General features: G+C 47.6%; 3 protein-coding genes and 1 long non-coding RNA gene across 51 annotated transcripts in view; 3 read left to right on the plus strand and 1 right to left on the minus strand.

The window, feature by feature from the left end:
* Window positions 1–727: 727 nt before the first annotated feature.
* Window positions 728–9,701, plus strand: zgc:85858 (uncharacterized protein LOC405879 homolog). Its single transcript, XM_022215184.2, has 3 exons — window positions 728–1,027; window positions 2,575–2,650; window positions 7,853–9,701. Exons 1-3 carry the CDS (start codon window positions 944–946, stop codon window positions 7,891–7,893), a joined length of 201 nt encoding a protein of 66 aa, XP_022070876.1. The 5' UTR covers window positions 728–943; the 3' UTR covers window positions 7,894–9,701.
* Window positions 2,659–5,889, plus strand: LOC127532561 (uncharacterized). The gene has a single exon (XM_051944460.1). It carries the CDS (start codon window positions 3,771–3,773, stop codon window positions 4,848–4,850), a length of 1,080 nt encoding a protein of 359 aa, XP_051800420.1. The 5' UTR covers window positions 2,659–3,770; the 3' UTR covers window positions 4,851–5,889.
* On the minus strand, window positions 9,662–12,285 carry LOC127532562 (uncharacterized). 48 transcript variants are annotated; one of them, XR_007940031.1, is made up of 12 exons: window positions 12,164–12,285; window positions 12,000–12,081; window positions 11,918–11,958; window positions 11,590–11,712; window positions 11,344–11,466; window positions 11,139–11,220; window positions 10,975–11,097; window positions 10,852–10,933; window positions 10,319–10,441; window positions 9,991–10,072; window positions 9,868–9,949; window positions 9,662–9,785 (listed from the first exon to the last, which is right to left on the minus strand). It is a non-coding gene; the product is annotated as an uncharacterized LOC127532562 (long non-coding RNA). The 48 variants fall into 48 exon arrangements; XR_007940026.1 differs by having other exon boundaries at window positions 11,590–11,753; window positions 11,795–11,958; XR_007940019.1 differs by lacking the exon at window positions 11,918–11,958 and adding an exon at window positions 11,795–11,917 and having other exon boundaries at window positions 11,590–11,753; window positions 11,959–12,081.
* An 842-nt stretch (window positions 12,286–13,127) lies between these two features.
* Window positions 13,128–14,120, plus strand: part of camta2 (calmodulin binding transcription activator 2) — a 34,061-nt gene continuing 33,068 nt past the window's right edge. Inside the window, 2 exon segments of the mRNA XM_051944364.1 lie at window positions 13,128–13,146; window positions 13,739–13,830. Of these exon segments, the coding sequence (XP_051800324.1) occupies window positions 13,797–13,830 (34 nt within the window). The 5' untranslated portion in view covers window positions 13,128–13,146; window positions 13,739–13,796.

Below are 14,120 nucleotides of genomic sequence, written 5' to 3' on the forward strand. Positions count from 1 at the left end.
CCTGGTTGTTGATTACATTTTTTGTTCTTGCATGTTTATTTGTCATTCTTTTACAGATAAAAGAGAGAACCTATATAAGATGAGATGATGAATAAAAGAGATGAGAATGATATGAACACTGGATGAGAGAGATGAAGAGAGATAGTTAAAGAGAGAGAAGGTAAAAAGAAAGAATAATGAAGGAGATGGGGGCACCAAAAGAATATAGCAGAATGCTGAAGCAAATTGTTTCGCATTGCTCAAATAAGTCTACATAAGTGTCCCTTCCCCCTTTCCGTTTCTCCTGTCTTCATACACAAATCTGTCCTCTAAATTGTAAAAAAAAAAAATCATTATTATTGATAAGCAATCATTCTTTTTTACTTTTGAACGATGACTAGAAAGCTTAGAATGTAAAAATCCAAATAAAACACATAGCGCACTAAGCGAGTACACACACAGTCACGGGTGCATTAGTGCGTGGCACAATGAATGGAAACAAAATGGCGTCAAATCCCGAGTTGTCGCTACTCTGGTTGTCGCCCCCTGAGGGCAGCAGCAGGAACATAAAAGACTAAAAATCTACCCAATAAGCTGTAATCAGTGTTTTATATGCGAGCCGATTAAAGACCGGCTGTAATACAGTCAGATGAACACATTCAAGTCGTGTTTTTACCGTCTTTATGTTCAGGACATGTTAAACCAGACTAAATTCTCGGGTTTCTGAGCGGACTCTCCCCTGTCACGTGACTAGGCCAGCAGCCTCAGCTCGCGGGGAGCTAGCCGTTAGCATCCACTCGGACCGACAACACGGAAACGAGCCCGGCTTGGACTCTCCTGCTGCGGGACGTTTTCTGTGGTTCCAGCGCGCCTCTACCCGCCTCTTTCCGCGGCTAACGGTTCCTCCCGGTTCTTCCCGGCTCCTCCGTCCTCCTGGTTCCGGACAGGCGGTTAAACCCGAAACATGTCTGCGGTGCAGCGGATGAAAGTGGCGAACGAGCGGCACAGCAAGACGATCACACAGCGGGGACACGTCCAGAAGACATCGGTACTGACGCCAGACTAGCGGATAACGGATAACGGCTGGGCTCACCGTGTAGCCGGGGTGATGTTCGCCTGTGACCGGTCTGATGGGCTAAAATGTGTTTTATAAGGCCGATAATCGAGCATTAATTCAGGCTGGTAGGGGAGAATGAAGTCCATGAAGCAGCTGGTTAGCTTTAGCAATGACAGCTAACGCTGCTCGTCTAAATCAGCAGCGCGTTTCAATGTAATAATGATAATAATAATAGTTCTGTCGGTGGTCCGGTTTCGTTGATGAAGAACTGGAGCCAGACTGCGATCAGAAATCTGGGACGTTGATGTGAATTTAGCGTCCGTGAAGCTAAACGATCCGGAACCGGCTCACATATAAAACGCTGGTTGTCTGCTGTCAGATGGATTTTTCCTGTGTTCTGCCTTACCTGTGCTTGTAAACACTGCAGTGGGCGGAGGACAGGTGTGACAGGAGGGATGCTGAAGCCTTAAATCAGTGAGATTCATACATTAGAGGCATTAGAGAAGGTCTGCAGACGGGTTAACAGAGGAGTGGTTGTCTCACTTTATCCAGCTTTCATCTCCAAACAGGGTAGATATTAAATATGCATTTTTCATTTCTTTTATTAGCTTTTTGTTCTTAACGGAGGTTTTTAAACCCTTTAAGAAGGTTTTCAAGGTCTTTAATGAGGTTGTTGATGACTTCACTGAATGATTCAAGACATTTAAGCACAAATTTGAGGTATTTGTGGAGGTTTTTGAGGTCTGTCAGGAGGGGTTCAAGGTCTTTCAGAAGTATTCAGTCTTACGATATGTTTTCGAGGTCCTTTAGGATGTTCTTCAGGTCTTAAGGGAGATTTTTGAAGTCTAAGTAGAGAGACATCTCAGGAAATATCAAAGGTTTTTAAGGTCTTTAAGGAGGTTGTTGACGAATGCCAGTGAATTATTCAAGACATTTCAGGAGATTTTTGAGAGTTTGACGTCTTTATGTTTTTTTTTTAGGTCTTTATGGAGGTTTTCCAGGTCTGTATGGAGCTTTTTCAGGTCTTTTGGGAGGTTTTTCAGGTCTTTATGGAGATATTTTAGGTCTTAAAGGGGTATTTTTCCAACCTTTAAATGTTCTGTGAGTGAAAAGTGACAAACTGGATTTACGGTTTTTATAATTCAGATTTTAAAACGCCACTTTTATTGCAGGTCTCAGAAGAAGGTGTTTATCTTGATGTTAAACTAGTTTCACACCCGTGTGCTGAGCTCAGCGCTACTGTTTCCTCTGTTTACATGCATTAGAAGATCTTTCCATCCAGTTATTGTGTGGAGACAAAAACCTGATGGACAACATCATTTTTTTCATCCATTAACAGATTAATTCTTTGTAGAGCTGCAGAAACAGAGAACTAGTCTTTGATGGTCTGGCTCCTTTTGCTGGTCTTTAATCTAAGTCATTAATATATTTGGGTTATGAAGCTACACCAAACGTGTCGGCGTCATCTAAACTCTGGTATGTAGAATATGGTGTGACATGAGTGTTTTTACACTCCACCATGTTTTTGTGTTTTTCAGCGACCAGTAAATGACGATAAATCTCCGGTGGGCCCGTGGCTGCTCGCGCTCTTCGTCTTCGTGGTTTGTGGTTCAGGTGAGTTTGTCAGGAACACATGAATGCAGATGTGATGCAGATGTGTGCAGTCGCTCAGCAGCTCTGCTTCATGTTGAGGTTTTTCTGCAGAGGTCTTCATGGAGGTTTTTGAAGTCTTTCAGGAGGAGTTTGAGGTCTCTCAGGAGATTTTCAAGGTCTTTCAGGAAGTTTATGACCCAGTTCAATGGGTCTTTAAGTAATTTGAGGTCTTTCAGTAGTTTTTTGACATCTTTTGGAAGATTTTAGAGGTCTTTCAGGAGGTTCCCGAGGTCTTAAGGGACGTTTTTGAAGTCTGTAAATTGAGAGACATTTAACCCTTTGGCGCACAACATATTGTGTTCAATGGAAAATGGGTATCTCTTGACCCATGTTGTGCATCAAAACATTAAGAAGGTTTTTGATGTTTTTAGGTTTTCCTGAAGGTATCTCAGGTTTTTTCAGGAGGAGTTTGAGGTTTCTCAACAAATGTAGCCGCAAGGGGACACAAGCCAGTGTCTTATTGTGCCGGTCCCAAGCCCGGATAAACACAGAGGGTTGTGACAGGAAGGGCATCCCACGTAAAACTTTGGCCAAATCAAACAAATGTATGACTTCCATACCGGATCGGTCGAGGCCCGGGTTAACGACCGCCGTTGGTGCTGTCGACCTACAGGGTGCTGGTGGAAAATGGACGACTGTTGGTCGAAGAAGGAGGGGAGGAAGGTGTGTTCGTAGGAAGAGAGAGAAGAGGAACACCAAGAGGCTAGGACTGAGAGTAGGGACTTTGAATGTTGGAACTATGACAGGAAAAGGTAGAGAGCTGGTTGACATGATGCAGAGGAGGAAGGTGGACAAACTGTGTGTCCAGGAGACCAGGTGGAAAGGTAGTAAAGCTAGAAGTTTAGGAGCAGGGTTCAAGTTGTTCTATCATGGTGTAGATAGGAAGAGAAATGGAGTAGGAGTTATCTTGAAGGAGGAGTTTGTTAGGAATGTCCTGGAGGTAAAAAGAGTGTCAGATCGAGTGATGAGCCTGAAGCTAGAAATCGAAGGTGTGATGTTCAATGTTGTTAGTGGGTAGGCTCCACAGGTAGGATGTGAGCTGGAGGAGAAGGAGAAATTCTGGTTGGACCTTGATGAAGTGATGCAGAGCATCCGTAGAAGTGAGAGAGTTGTCATTGGTGCAGACGTCAATGGACATGTTGGTGCAGGAAACAGAGATGATGAGGAGGTCATGGGCAGGTTTGGTATCCAGGAGAGGAACGCAGAAGGACAGATGGTGGTTGACTTTGCAAAAAGGATGGAAATGGCTGTAGTGAATACTTTCTTCCAGAAGAGGCAGGAACATAGGGTGACCTATAAGAGTGGAGGTAGGAGCACACAGGTAGACTACATCTTGTGTAGACGGTGTAATCTGAAGGAGATCAGTGACTGCAAAGTAGTGGTAGGTGAGAGTGTAGCCAGACAGCATAGGATGGTGGTGTGTAGGATGACCCTGGTGGTGAAGAAGATGAAGAGGGCAAAGGCAGAGCAGAGGACCAAATGGTGGAAGCTGAAAAAGGAAGAGTGTTGTATGACTTTCAGGAAAGAGTTGAGACAGGCTTTGGATGGTCAGGAGGTGCTTCCAGATGACTGGACAACTACAGCAAATGTGATCAGGGAGACAGGTCGGAGAGTACTTGGTGTGTCACCTGGAAGGAAAGGAGATAAGGAGACTTGGTGGTGGAATGAGGAGGTGCAGGAGTGGATCCAGAGAAAGAGGTTAGCTAAGAAGAAGTGGGACACTGAGAGGACTGAAGGGAGTAGACAGGAGTACAGGGAGATGCAGCGTAAGGTGAAAGTAGAGGTGGCAAAGGCCAAACAAGGGGCTTACCATGACTTGTATGCTAGGTTGGACAGTAAGGAGGGAGAGACTGATCTGTACAGGTTGGCAAGGCAGAGAGACAGAGATGGGAAGGACGTGCAGCAGGTTAGGGTGATAAAGGATAAGGATGGAAGTGTGTTGACAGGTGCCAATAGTGTGATGGGAAGATGGAAAGAGTACTTTGAAGAGTTGATGAATGAGGAAAATGAGAGAGAACGAAGAGTAGAAGAGGTGACTGTTGTGGACCAGGAAGTAGCAAAGATTAGTAAGGATGAAGTGAGGAGGGCATTGAAGAGGATGAAGAGTGGAAAGGCACTTGGTCCTGATGATAAACCTGTGGAGGTATGGAAGTGTCTCTGAGAGGTAGCAGTAGAGTTTCTGACTGGGTTGTTCAACAGGATCTTAGATAGTGAGAAGGTGCCCGAGGAATGGAGGAGAAGTGTGCTGGTGCCCATCTTTAAGAACAAGGGAGATGTGCAGAGTTGTGGCAACTACAGAGGAATAAAGCTGATGAGCCACACGATGAAGCTATGGGAAAGAGTCGTTGAAGCTAGACTAAGGGCAGAGGAGAACATCTGTGAGCAGCAGTATGGTTTCATGACAAGAAAGAGTACAACAGATGCAATATTTGCTTTGAGGATGTTGATAGAGAAGTACAGAGAAGGTCAGAAGGAGCTGCATTGTGTCTTTGTAGATCTAGAGAAAGCTTCTGACAGGGTGCCCAGAGAGGAACTGTGGTTTTGTATGAGGAAGTTTGGAGTGGCAGAGAAGTATGTTAGAGTGGTGCAGGACATGTATGAGGACTGTAAGACAGTGGTGAGGTGTGCTGTAGGAGTAACAGAGGAGGAGAAAAAGTGTAATGCCCTTTTTGTGTCACAAGGTCTAGTTTAGAGCCATACCTGTAGATATCATGACATGTTGACACCCATTTGCAATGCAATTTAAAAATAACAATGTTGTATTTTTAAATTAATCAACCATAAACTACTACAGAGCTCCCTGAATTCAAGTTAGTACATGTAATTTGGATGTGTATGTTATAATTACATGTATGCATTGCAAATGGGTGTCAACATGTCATGATATCTACAGGTATGGCTCTAAACTAGACCTTGTGACACAAAAAGGGCATTACACTTTTTGAGGGTAGTCACTTTTAACAACAAACATTTCAAAAAGAACAAAACATACACAATACTTCCATTGGAATGACTACTAATACTTGTATCCCAATTTAAAGTAGTGAAAAGCAAAAAAGGATTTTGACATCACCCATGCCATTTTGAGTAAGAATATCTCAGTAACTACAAATATAACCCTGCTGCTTTTTTGTACAGTGATAGAAGACAGATGGAACTGTCTTGTAGAAAAATTTGGGGTCTCTGGTACCTGTCCCACACTGAGATTTTCGCCACCAAAAATAGCCAATTTAAAATCTCGTCCAACTTTGGGAGCTCATATTTTCCAAACTGAGGTACCTAGAAAGCTCCAGTTTGCTAAGTTATCACACAAGTTTGTGTAGAATGGAACCCAGGGGGGTTAGAACACTTCTGTGCAGTATTTCTAGTACTTTTAAGGTCCCAAACCCCACTTGTGAGTAGGTATCTGTTAATTTTTAGCATTTTTAGCAAGCCCCAACGGCCTGCAGAGTGTAGGGAAACACCTGGGGATATTTGTGGGGCACTAGCTACATGCAGAGGCCTTGTTTACCAACTCACAGCTCTCTGGTATGTCTAGAGGCTGAGAAATAACCACTGAAAGATGCAAAAAACGCTGGCGAGGCTTTTTATAGCCCAAATTCTGAAAATTTCAGACCCCCACAACTCACAAACTATTTGAGCTACAGGCCTACAATTTTGCACAGAAAGTACTTTTGTGACTATCTGATGGCATACAAATTTAGGACTAATTTGAAAATGGTGCAGCAACACCCCCAAGGAATATCTGCTCATTTCACCTGGAATGACCCAGGTGGCAGAGCTGGAGGTAGCAGAACTGAAGATGCTGAGGTTCTCTGTGGGAGTGACCAGGATGGATAGGATCAGGAATGAGGACATCAGAGGGACAGCACATGTTAGAGGCTTTGGAGATAAAGTCAGAGAGGCCAGACTTAGATGGTTCAGACATGTCCAGAGGAGAGAGAGTGAATATATTGGTAGAAGGATGCTGAGTTTCCCACTGCCAGGCAGGAGGCCTAGAGGAAGACCAAAGAGGAGGTTTATGGATGTGGTTAAAGAGGACATGAAGGTAGTTGGTGTGAGAGAAGAGGTTGCAGCAGACAGGGTTAGATGGAGGCAATTGATTCACTGTGGAGACCCCTGAAGGGAAAAGCCCAAAGGAAAAGAACAAGTTTGAGGTTTCTCAACAGATTGTCAAGGTCTTTCAAGAGGTTCTTGAAGTCTTGAGTGAGGGTTTTGGAGTCTTAAGTAGAGCGACATCTAAGGAGATATTTTAGGTTTTTAAGGTCTTTAAAAAGGTTGGTAACCTTTTCAATGAATTTTTAGAAATATTTACAGAAATATTTAAGGTTTTTAGGTCTTTATGGAGGTGTTTCAGGTCTTTCAGGTGGAGTTGAGGCCTCTCAGGAGATTTTCTATGTCTCTTAGGTGTTTTATGAGATCTTTCAGCGGGTTTCAAGGAGTTTGAGGTCTTTTAGAAGGTATTCAAGGTTTTTCAGTCGGCTTTTGAGGTCTTAATGGAGGTTTTTGAAGTCCAAATAGGTTTTAAAGGTCTTTACTGAGGTTGATGATGACTTCAATTATTCAAGATTTTAAGGAGATATTTGAGATCTTCAAGCAGGTTTTGAGATATTTAAGGAGATTATTAAGGACTTAAAGAAGGTTTTGGGGCTTACAGGAATTATTCTGTTTAATTGAAGGTCTTTATGGCAGGTTTTTTAGGTCTCTCAGGAGATGTTCAAGTCCTTCAGAAGGTTTTCGAGATTTTAAGACAAGTTTTTACGTGTTTAGAGAAGCTTTTGGGTCTGGACAAAGTGTCTGGTGCTTGGATATTTTGCGGAGCTCCTTGTGAACATTGTTTTTGTGGATGGAGGTGTTTGAGGCATCTGAGAGGACAGTTTGGCTAATCTATTACCATAGTTACATTCTGCGTGCTCCTATTGGTCACAGATTGCTGTGGACGTTTTATCTGTGGTGAGAAAATGTCGTCTCGGATTCAGATGAACATGAAGTCTCTGAAACGTGGATTATTTCACACAAGATTAGTTCAAGGGCTGTCAGAAATTTCAGGACAGGTCTTCTGTTTATACAGTTTCTGGTTGATTATCGGTCGTATTCAGTTTTTTCTAAAATCTTTATAGTCTGAAGTGTAAACCCTAATGTGTGTGTGTTTGTGTGTTGCAGCCATCTTCCAGATCATTCAGAGCATCAGGCAGGGCATGTGATGACCTCTGACCTCGGAGCTGAACCTGTCGCATGGAGGGGGCGGGGCACGTCACCTTCATGGCCCCGTCATCACACACACACACACACACACACACACACACACACACACACACACACACACTGGTCTGTCTGTGTTTGTTACAAACCTCAGTCACTTTAACCTGATTCCAACCTGAACCCTGGAACCAAGTGTGGTCATGTCCCCACGCGGCCGTCGTGTCCCCACGCGGCGGTCGTGTCCCCACGCGGCGGTCGTGTCCCCACAGGGCCGTCGTGTCCCCACGCGGCGGTCGTGTCCCCACGCGGCGGTCGTGTCCCCACAGGGCCGTCGTGTCCCCACAGGGCCGTCGTGTCCCCACGCGGCGGTCGTGTCCCCACGCGGCGGTCGTGTCCCCACGCGGCGGTCGTGTCCCCACGCGGCCGTCGTGTCCCCACAGGGCCGTCGTGTCCCCACAGGGCCGTCGTGTCCCCACGCGGCCGTCGTGTCCCCACGCGGCCGTCGTGTCCCCACAGGGCCGTCGTGTCCCCACGCGGCCGTCGTGTCCCCACGCGGCCGTCGTGTCCCCACGCGGCCGTCGTGTCCCCACAGGGCCGTCGTGTCCCCACGCGGCGGTCGTGTCCCCACGCGGCGGTCGTGTCCCCACAGGGCGGTCGTGTCCCCACGCGGCGGTCGTGTCCCCACGCGGCGGTCGTGTCCCCACGCGGCGGTCGTGTCCCCACGCGGCGGTCGTGTCCCCACGCGGCCGTCGTGTCCCCACGCGCCGGTCGTGTCCCCACGCGGCCGTCGTGTCCCCACGCGCCGGTCGTGTCCCCACGCCGCCGTCGTGTCCCCACGCGGCCGTCGTGTCCCCACAGGGCCGTCGTGTCCCCACGCGCCGGTCGTGTCCCCACGCGGCCGTCGTGTCCCCACGCGCCGGTCGTGTCCCCACGCCGCCGTCGTGTCCCCACGCCGCCGTCGTGTCCCCACGCCGCCGTTGTGTCCCCTCAAACACAGACAGACATGAACACACTCGTTCCAGTGGCGTTTGAACTGGTTTCTGTTCGACTGTAAGCCAACCTCTCTGTCTGCAGTACATCACTGTTTGTTTGTTTACTTATTTCAGTGTCGATGAAGCTGATCAGTTATTGATTATTGGTTATTGATTGCTGTCTGATGAAGTCTTACCCCTTCCTGCTGTGGTCTGTGGTTTACAGGGACACGCTGCTGTCAGTCCTCCATCAGGCTCATTACTTAATCATATTTATGGAGAAGTTTTGCTGTAAACGGTCTTTGAAGAAACAAAACAAATGTTTCATGAAAGGAACAAATGAAAACTTCATGCTGCTAAAAACAGATTAGGAATTGAAATATAATTTGACAGCTTCTGTGAGCGTACTTTTAAGACCACTTTGAAAGTCTGATAGAGATAGTTTGTTTTCTAATGACTGTGTAGAACCGTCTGTTTTCTGTTAGAACCATGGATGTTTGGGGTTTAAAATGTGACAGATGATCGATGTTTCAGTCAGATGTTTTTGTTTATGATAGCAGAAAACTGAAGAAGGAGCATCAGATGGATTTTTGCTTTAAAATGCTTCAACGGCGTGAATGAACTTCCAGCCCTGACGCTGTAGAGCAGGTCCATGTTGTTAGGTTTTAGTGAATGAATCAGTGGAAGGTGGTTTTGGTCTGGAGGAAACAGCAGCGTGCTCCTTTAAACCCTCTGGTGGTTGGAGCAGCAGCAGACGGCACATCTGAAGTTGTTTTTGCTGTAAAATGATTGATCCATGCTCCGCTTTTATACAAAATAAATCTCAGATATTTTCTCTACTCGCCTCCAGCTGCTCTTTGTTGTCCAGAAGTCTGTCTGTGAGCACATTCATGAAACTAGCTCTGGAGAACCAGCAGGAGAACCTCCAGAACCCACCTGTTCACCATCAGAACCACAGGAGCACCTCCAGAACCCAGCTGGTCACCATCAGAACCACAGGAGAACCTCCAGAACCCAGCTGTTCACCATCAGAACCACAGGAGAACCTCCAGAACCCAGCTGTTCACCATCAGAACCACAGGAGAACCTCCAGAACCCAGCTGTTCACCACTAGAACCACAGGAGAACCTCCAGAACCCAGCTGTTCACCACTAGAACCACAGGAGAACCTCTAGAACCCAGCTGTTCACCATCAGAACCACAGGAGAACCTCCAGAGCCCAGCTGTTCACCACTAGAACCACAGGAGAACCTCCAGAACCCAGCTGGTCACCATCAGAACCACAGGAGAACCTCCAGAACCCAGCTGTTCACCATCAGAACCACAGGAGCACCTCCAGAACCCAGCTGTTCACCATCAGAACCACAGGAGAACCTCCAGAACCCAGCTGTTCACCATCAGAACCACAGGAGAACCTCCAGAACCCAGCTGTTCACCATCAGAACCACAGGAGAACCTCCAGAACCCAGCTGTTCACCACTAGAACCACAGGAGAACCTCCAGAACCCAGCTGTTCACCACTAGAACCACAGGAGAACCTCTAGAACCCAGCTGTTCACCATCAGAACCACAGGAGAACCTCCAGAGCCCAGCTGTTCACCACTAGAACCACAGGAGAACCTCTCGAACCCAGCTGTTCACCATCAGAACCACAGGAGAACCTCTAGAACCCAGCTGTTCACCACTAGAACCACAGGAGAACCTCTAGAACCCAGCTGTTCACCACTAGAACCACAGGAGAACCTCTAGAACCCAGCTGTTCACCATCAGAACCACAGGAGAACCTCCAGAGCCCAGCTGTTCACCACTAGAACCACAGGAGAACCTCTCGAACCCAGCTGTTCACCACTAGAACCACAGGAGAACCTCTAGAACCCAGCTGTTCACCATCAGAACCACAGGAGAACCTCTAGAACCCAGCTGTTCACCACTAGAACCACAGGAGAACCTCTAGAATCCAGCTGTTTACCATCAGAACCACAGGAGAACCTCCACAACCCAGCTGTTCACCATCAGAACCACAGGAGAACCTCCACAACCCAGCTGTTCACCATCAGAACCACAGGAGAACCTCTAGAACCCAGCTGGTCACCATCAGAACCACAGGAGAACCTCCAGAACCCAGCTGTTCACCACTAGAACCACAGGAGAACCTCCACAACCCAGCTGTTCACCATCAGAACCACAGGAGAACCTCCAGAACCCAGCTGTTCACCATCAGAACCACAGGAGAACCTCCAGAATCCAGCTGTTCACCATCAGAACCACAGGAGAACCTCCACAACCCAGCTGGTCACCATCAGAACCACAGGAGAACCTCCAGAACCCAGCTGTTCACCATCAGAACCACAGGAGAACCTCCAGAACCCAGCTGTTCACCATCAGAACCACAGGAGCACCTCCAGAACCCAGCTGGTCACCACTAGAACCACAGGAGAACCTCTAGAACCCAGCTGTTCACCACTAGAACCACAGGAGAACCTCCAGAACCCAGCTGTTCACCACTAGAACCACAGGAGAACCTCCAGAACCCAGCTGTTCACCACTAGAACCACAGGAGAACCTCTAGAACCCAGCTGTTCACCATCAGAACCACAGGAGAACCTCCAGAACCCAGCTGGTCACCATCAGAACCACAGGAGAACCTCCAGAACCCAGCTGGTCACCATCAGAACCACAGGAGAACCTCCAGAACCCAGCTGGTCACCATCAGAACCACAGGAGAACCTCCAGAACCCAGCTGTTCACCATCAGAACCACAGGAGAACCTCCACAACCCAGCTGTTCACCACTAGAACCACAGGAGAACCTCCACAACCCAGCTGTTCACCATCAGAACCACAGGAGAACCTCCAGAACCCAGCTGTTCACCATCAGAACCACAGGAGAACCTCCAGAATCCAGCTGTTCACCATCAGAACCACAGGAGAACCTCCAGAACCCAGCTGTTCACCATCAGAACCACAGGAGAACCTCCAGAACCCAGCTGTTCACCATCAGAACCACAGGAGAACCTCCAGAACCCAGCTGTTCACCATCAGAACCACAGGAGAACCTCCAGAACCCAGCTGGTCACCATCAGAACCACAGGAGAACCTCCACAACCCAGCTGTTCACCACTAGAACCACAGGAGAACCTCCAGAACCCAGCTGTTCACCATCAGAACCACAGGAGAACCTCTAGAACCCAGCTGTTCACCATCAGAACCACAGGAGAACCTCCAGAACCCAGCTGGTCACCATCAGAACCACAGGAGAACCTCTAGAACCCAGCTGTTCACTGCTAGAACCACAGGAGAACCTCTAGAACCCAGCTGTTCACCATCAGAACCACACTGACCAAGCATCACTACAAACAGTTGACACAGCGTGGCACGTCTTCACAAAACCAACATAAAATTAACACAGAACCATAAAATCAACACAAAACCAACACAAAACAACTATAAAATTAACACACCACCACCACAAGTTCATGCAAAATCACCACAAGTTGAGTGTTGTTACTTTTGTCTGTTACTTTTGTGTATTTGTTAGTGTGTTTGTTAGTTTGTGTGTTAGCTTGTGTATGTTTTAATTTTGTTTGTTAGTTTTGTTTGTGTGTTTGTGTTAGTTTTTGTGTTAGTTAGTCTGTTAGTTTTTTGTGTGTGTTGTTTCGTGTGTGATAGTTTTGTGTGTTTGTTCCTCATCAATGCAGTGAATTGATTATCGATCGGTTCCGCCCCCGCCGTTGCTACGCAGTGACGTCGGAGGAGAGAAGATGGCGGCCGTGCTGAAGGCGGAAGGTAGCGGAGCTTTAACTCACAGTTTACTCTGAAAACACGTCTGTCTCCCCGCACGCTGCTCTCCGTTCACCCCCTGTGTTTCACCACAACATCCAGAGGCCAGCGGCCGCCCCAGCGCAGCACGCTGGAACCCGGAGGTAAAGCCCCACAGCTCGGCTCTGGGAGCTGTTTAATCGCCGCTGGTTGTGTGGAGCGGAGCTAGCCGGCTAGCAGAGCGGCTAAAGCTCTGGACAGGCAGCAGCGATGTTTCTGTTAGTGGATTAATGGGCCGTTTAGCTGGATGTGGATCGCCGGGAGGAGGGTTAAATCTGCGTTACAACCCGCTGTCATTCCGTCTACCGTCACAGTTAACGATGCCAGGCTCACAGCCGTGCTAACGGGAGCTTTAGCTTTAGAGCCGGGACCTGTGAGCCGCTGCGGCCACGGGAGGAGCTGTGTGAGGCGGCGGCAGCAGCCAGGCGAGTCGGCGGTCGGAGCACGGCCTCTGGGGGACGTATATGTGCGTGTGTGTGTCTGTTTGTGTGCGTTTTATTCTGTGGATCACCTGCTGCTATTTGAAATCAATATCCAATAATAAAATCCAGACAGAACACAGGTGCAGCTGCTCATGGATCTGATCAATAATGACAATCGATCAGTGATGTTTCTGATCCCAGAATGTGTGTGATAGTGTTTTGAGTCTGAGTGTGTCTACAGATGGATGTTGTGTGTCTGGACCACCTGTTAACCAGCAGTGATGATTGATCAGACTGATTGATCGCCTCCAAGCAACCACAGATGTGTGTTTTTATATCTACTGTCAGGGAGTTTGATCCGCTCACTGATCGATCAGCAGCTGATGATCAATAGTGTGTGTGTCTGATGCGTAGCTGTGTGTTATGTAACTCAACACACACACTCACCATGTAAAGTGGCTGCAAATTCAGCTGTTGCTAGGCAACAGGGAGCTACTGAAGGAGTGTGTGTGCAGCGGGGCAGTGAGCAGCCTGGATTTCAGGTGTGTGTTTGTGCTGTTTCCTGTTGATCCAGCTATTGAACTGAGTGTGTGTGTCTGTCTGTTGTGTGTGTTTATTGTGTGTGTGCGTGTGCAGCGGGGCAGTGCAGGCGGCCGTGCGTTCTGTGAGGCTCATCCTGCATGGACCCGTCGCCATGAGCAACAAGGAGATGGTTTCCACGGAGACAGGTCAGTCCCATCCACCTGTGTGACATCACCCTCACCTACACAGCCGTGTTGCCACGGTGACAGTGATCTCACAGGGGGTTTAGTGTTTGGAATGATCAGAGGATCAATAATCAGTCACATTGTGAGTCTCTTTGTGATCGTTGTGTATGTTGTTGTGTTGATATGTTGTTGTGTGTCTTCATATTTGTGTTTGTTTTAGTTGTGTTTGTTTTGTGTGTCATTGTTGCCATTTTGTGCCTTTACCTGCAGTAGATTGTGTAGCGATGCTTCTTTTCTGTGTGTGTGTGATG

Source organism: Acanthochromis polyacanthus, chromosome 24 (genome assembly GCF_021347895.1).
Source record: "Acanthochromis polyacanthus isolate Apoly-LR-REF ecotype Palm Island chromosome 24, KAUST_Apoly_ChrSc, whole genome shotgun sequence".
Lineage (NCBI taxonomy): Eukaryota > Metazoa > Chordata > Actinopteri > Pomacentridae > Acanthochromis > Acanthochromis polyacanthus.

Bases quoted from the DNA above. Each gene is read 5' to 3' on its own strand.
- LOC127532561 (XM_051944460.1), top strand. From the start codon at position 3,771: ATGCAGAGCATCCGTAGAAGTGAGAGAGTTGTCATTGGTGCAGACGTC.
- zgc:85858 (XM_022215184.2), top strand. From the start codon at position 944: ATGTCTGCGGTGCAGCGGATGAAAGTGGCGAACGAGCGGCACAGCAAG. The intron at 1,028-2,574 runs GTACTGACGCCA...TGTGTTTTTCAG, and splicing joins GACACGTCCAGAAGACATCG to CGACCAGTAAATGACGATAA. The intron at 2,651-7,852 runs GTGAGTTTGTCA...TGTGTGTTGCAG, and splicing joins CTTCGTGGTTTGTGGTTCAG to CCATCTTCCAGATCATTCAG.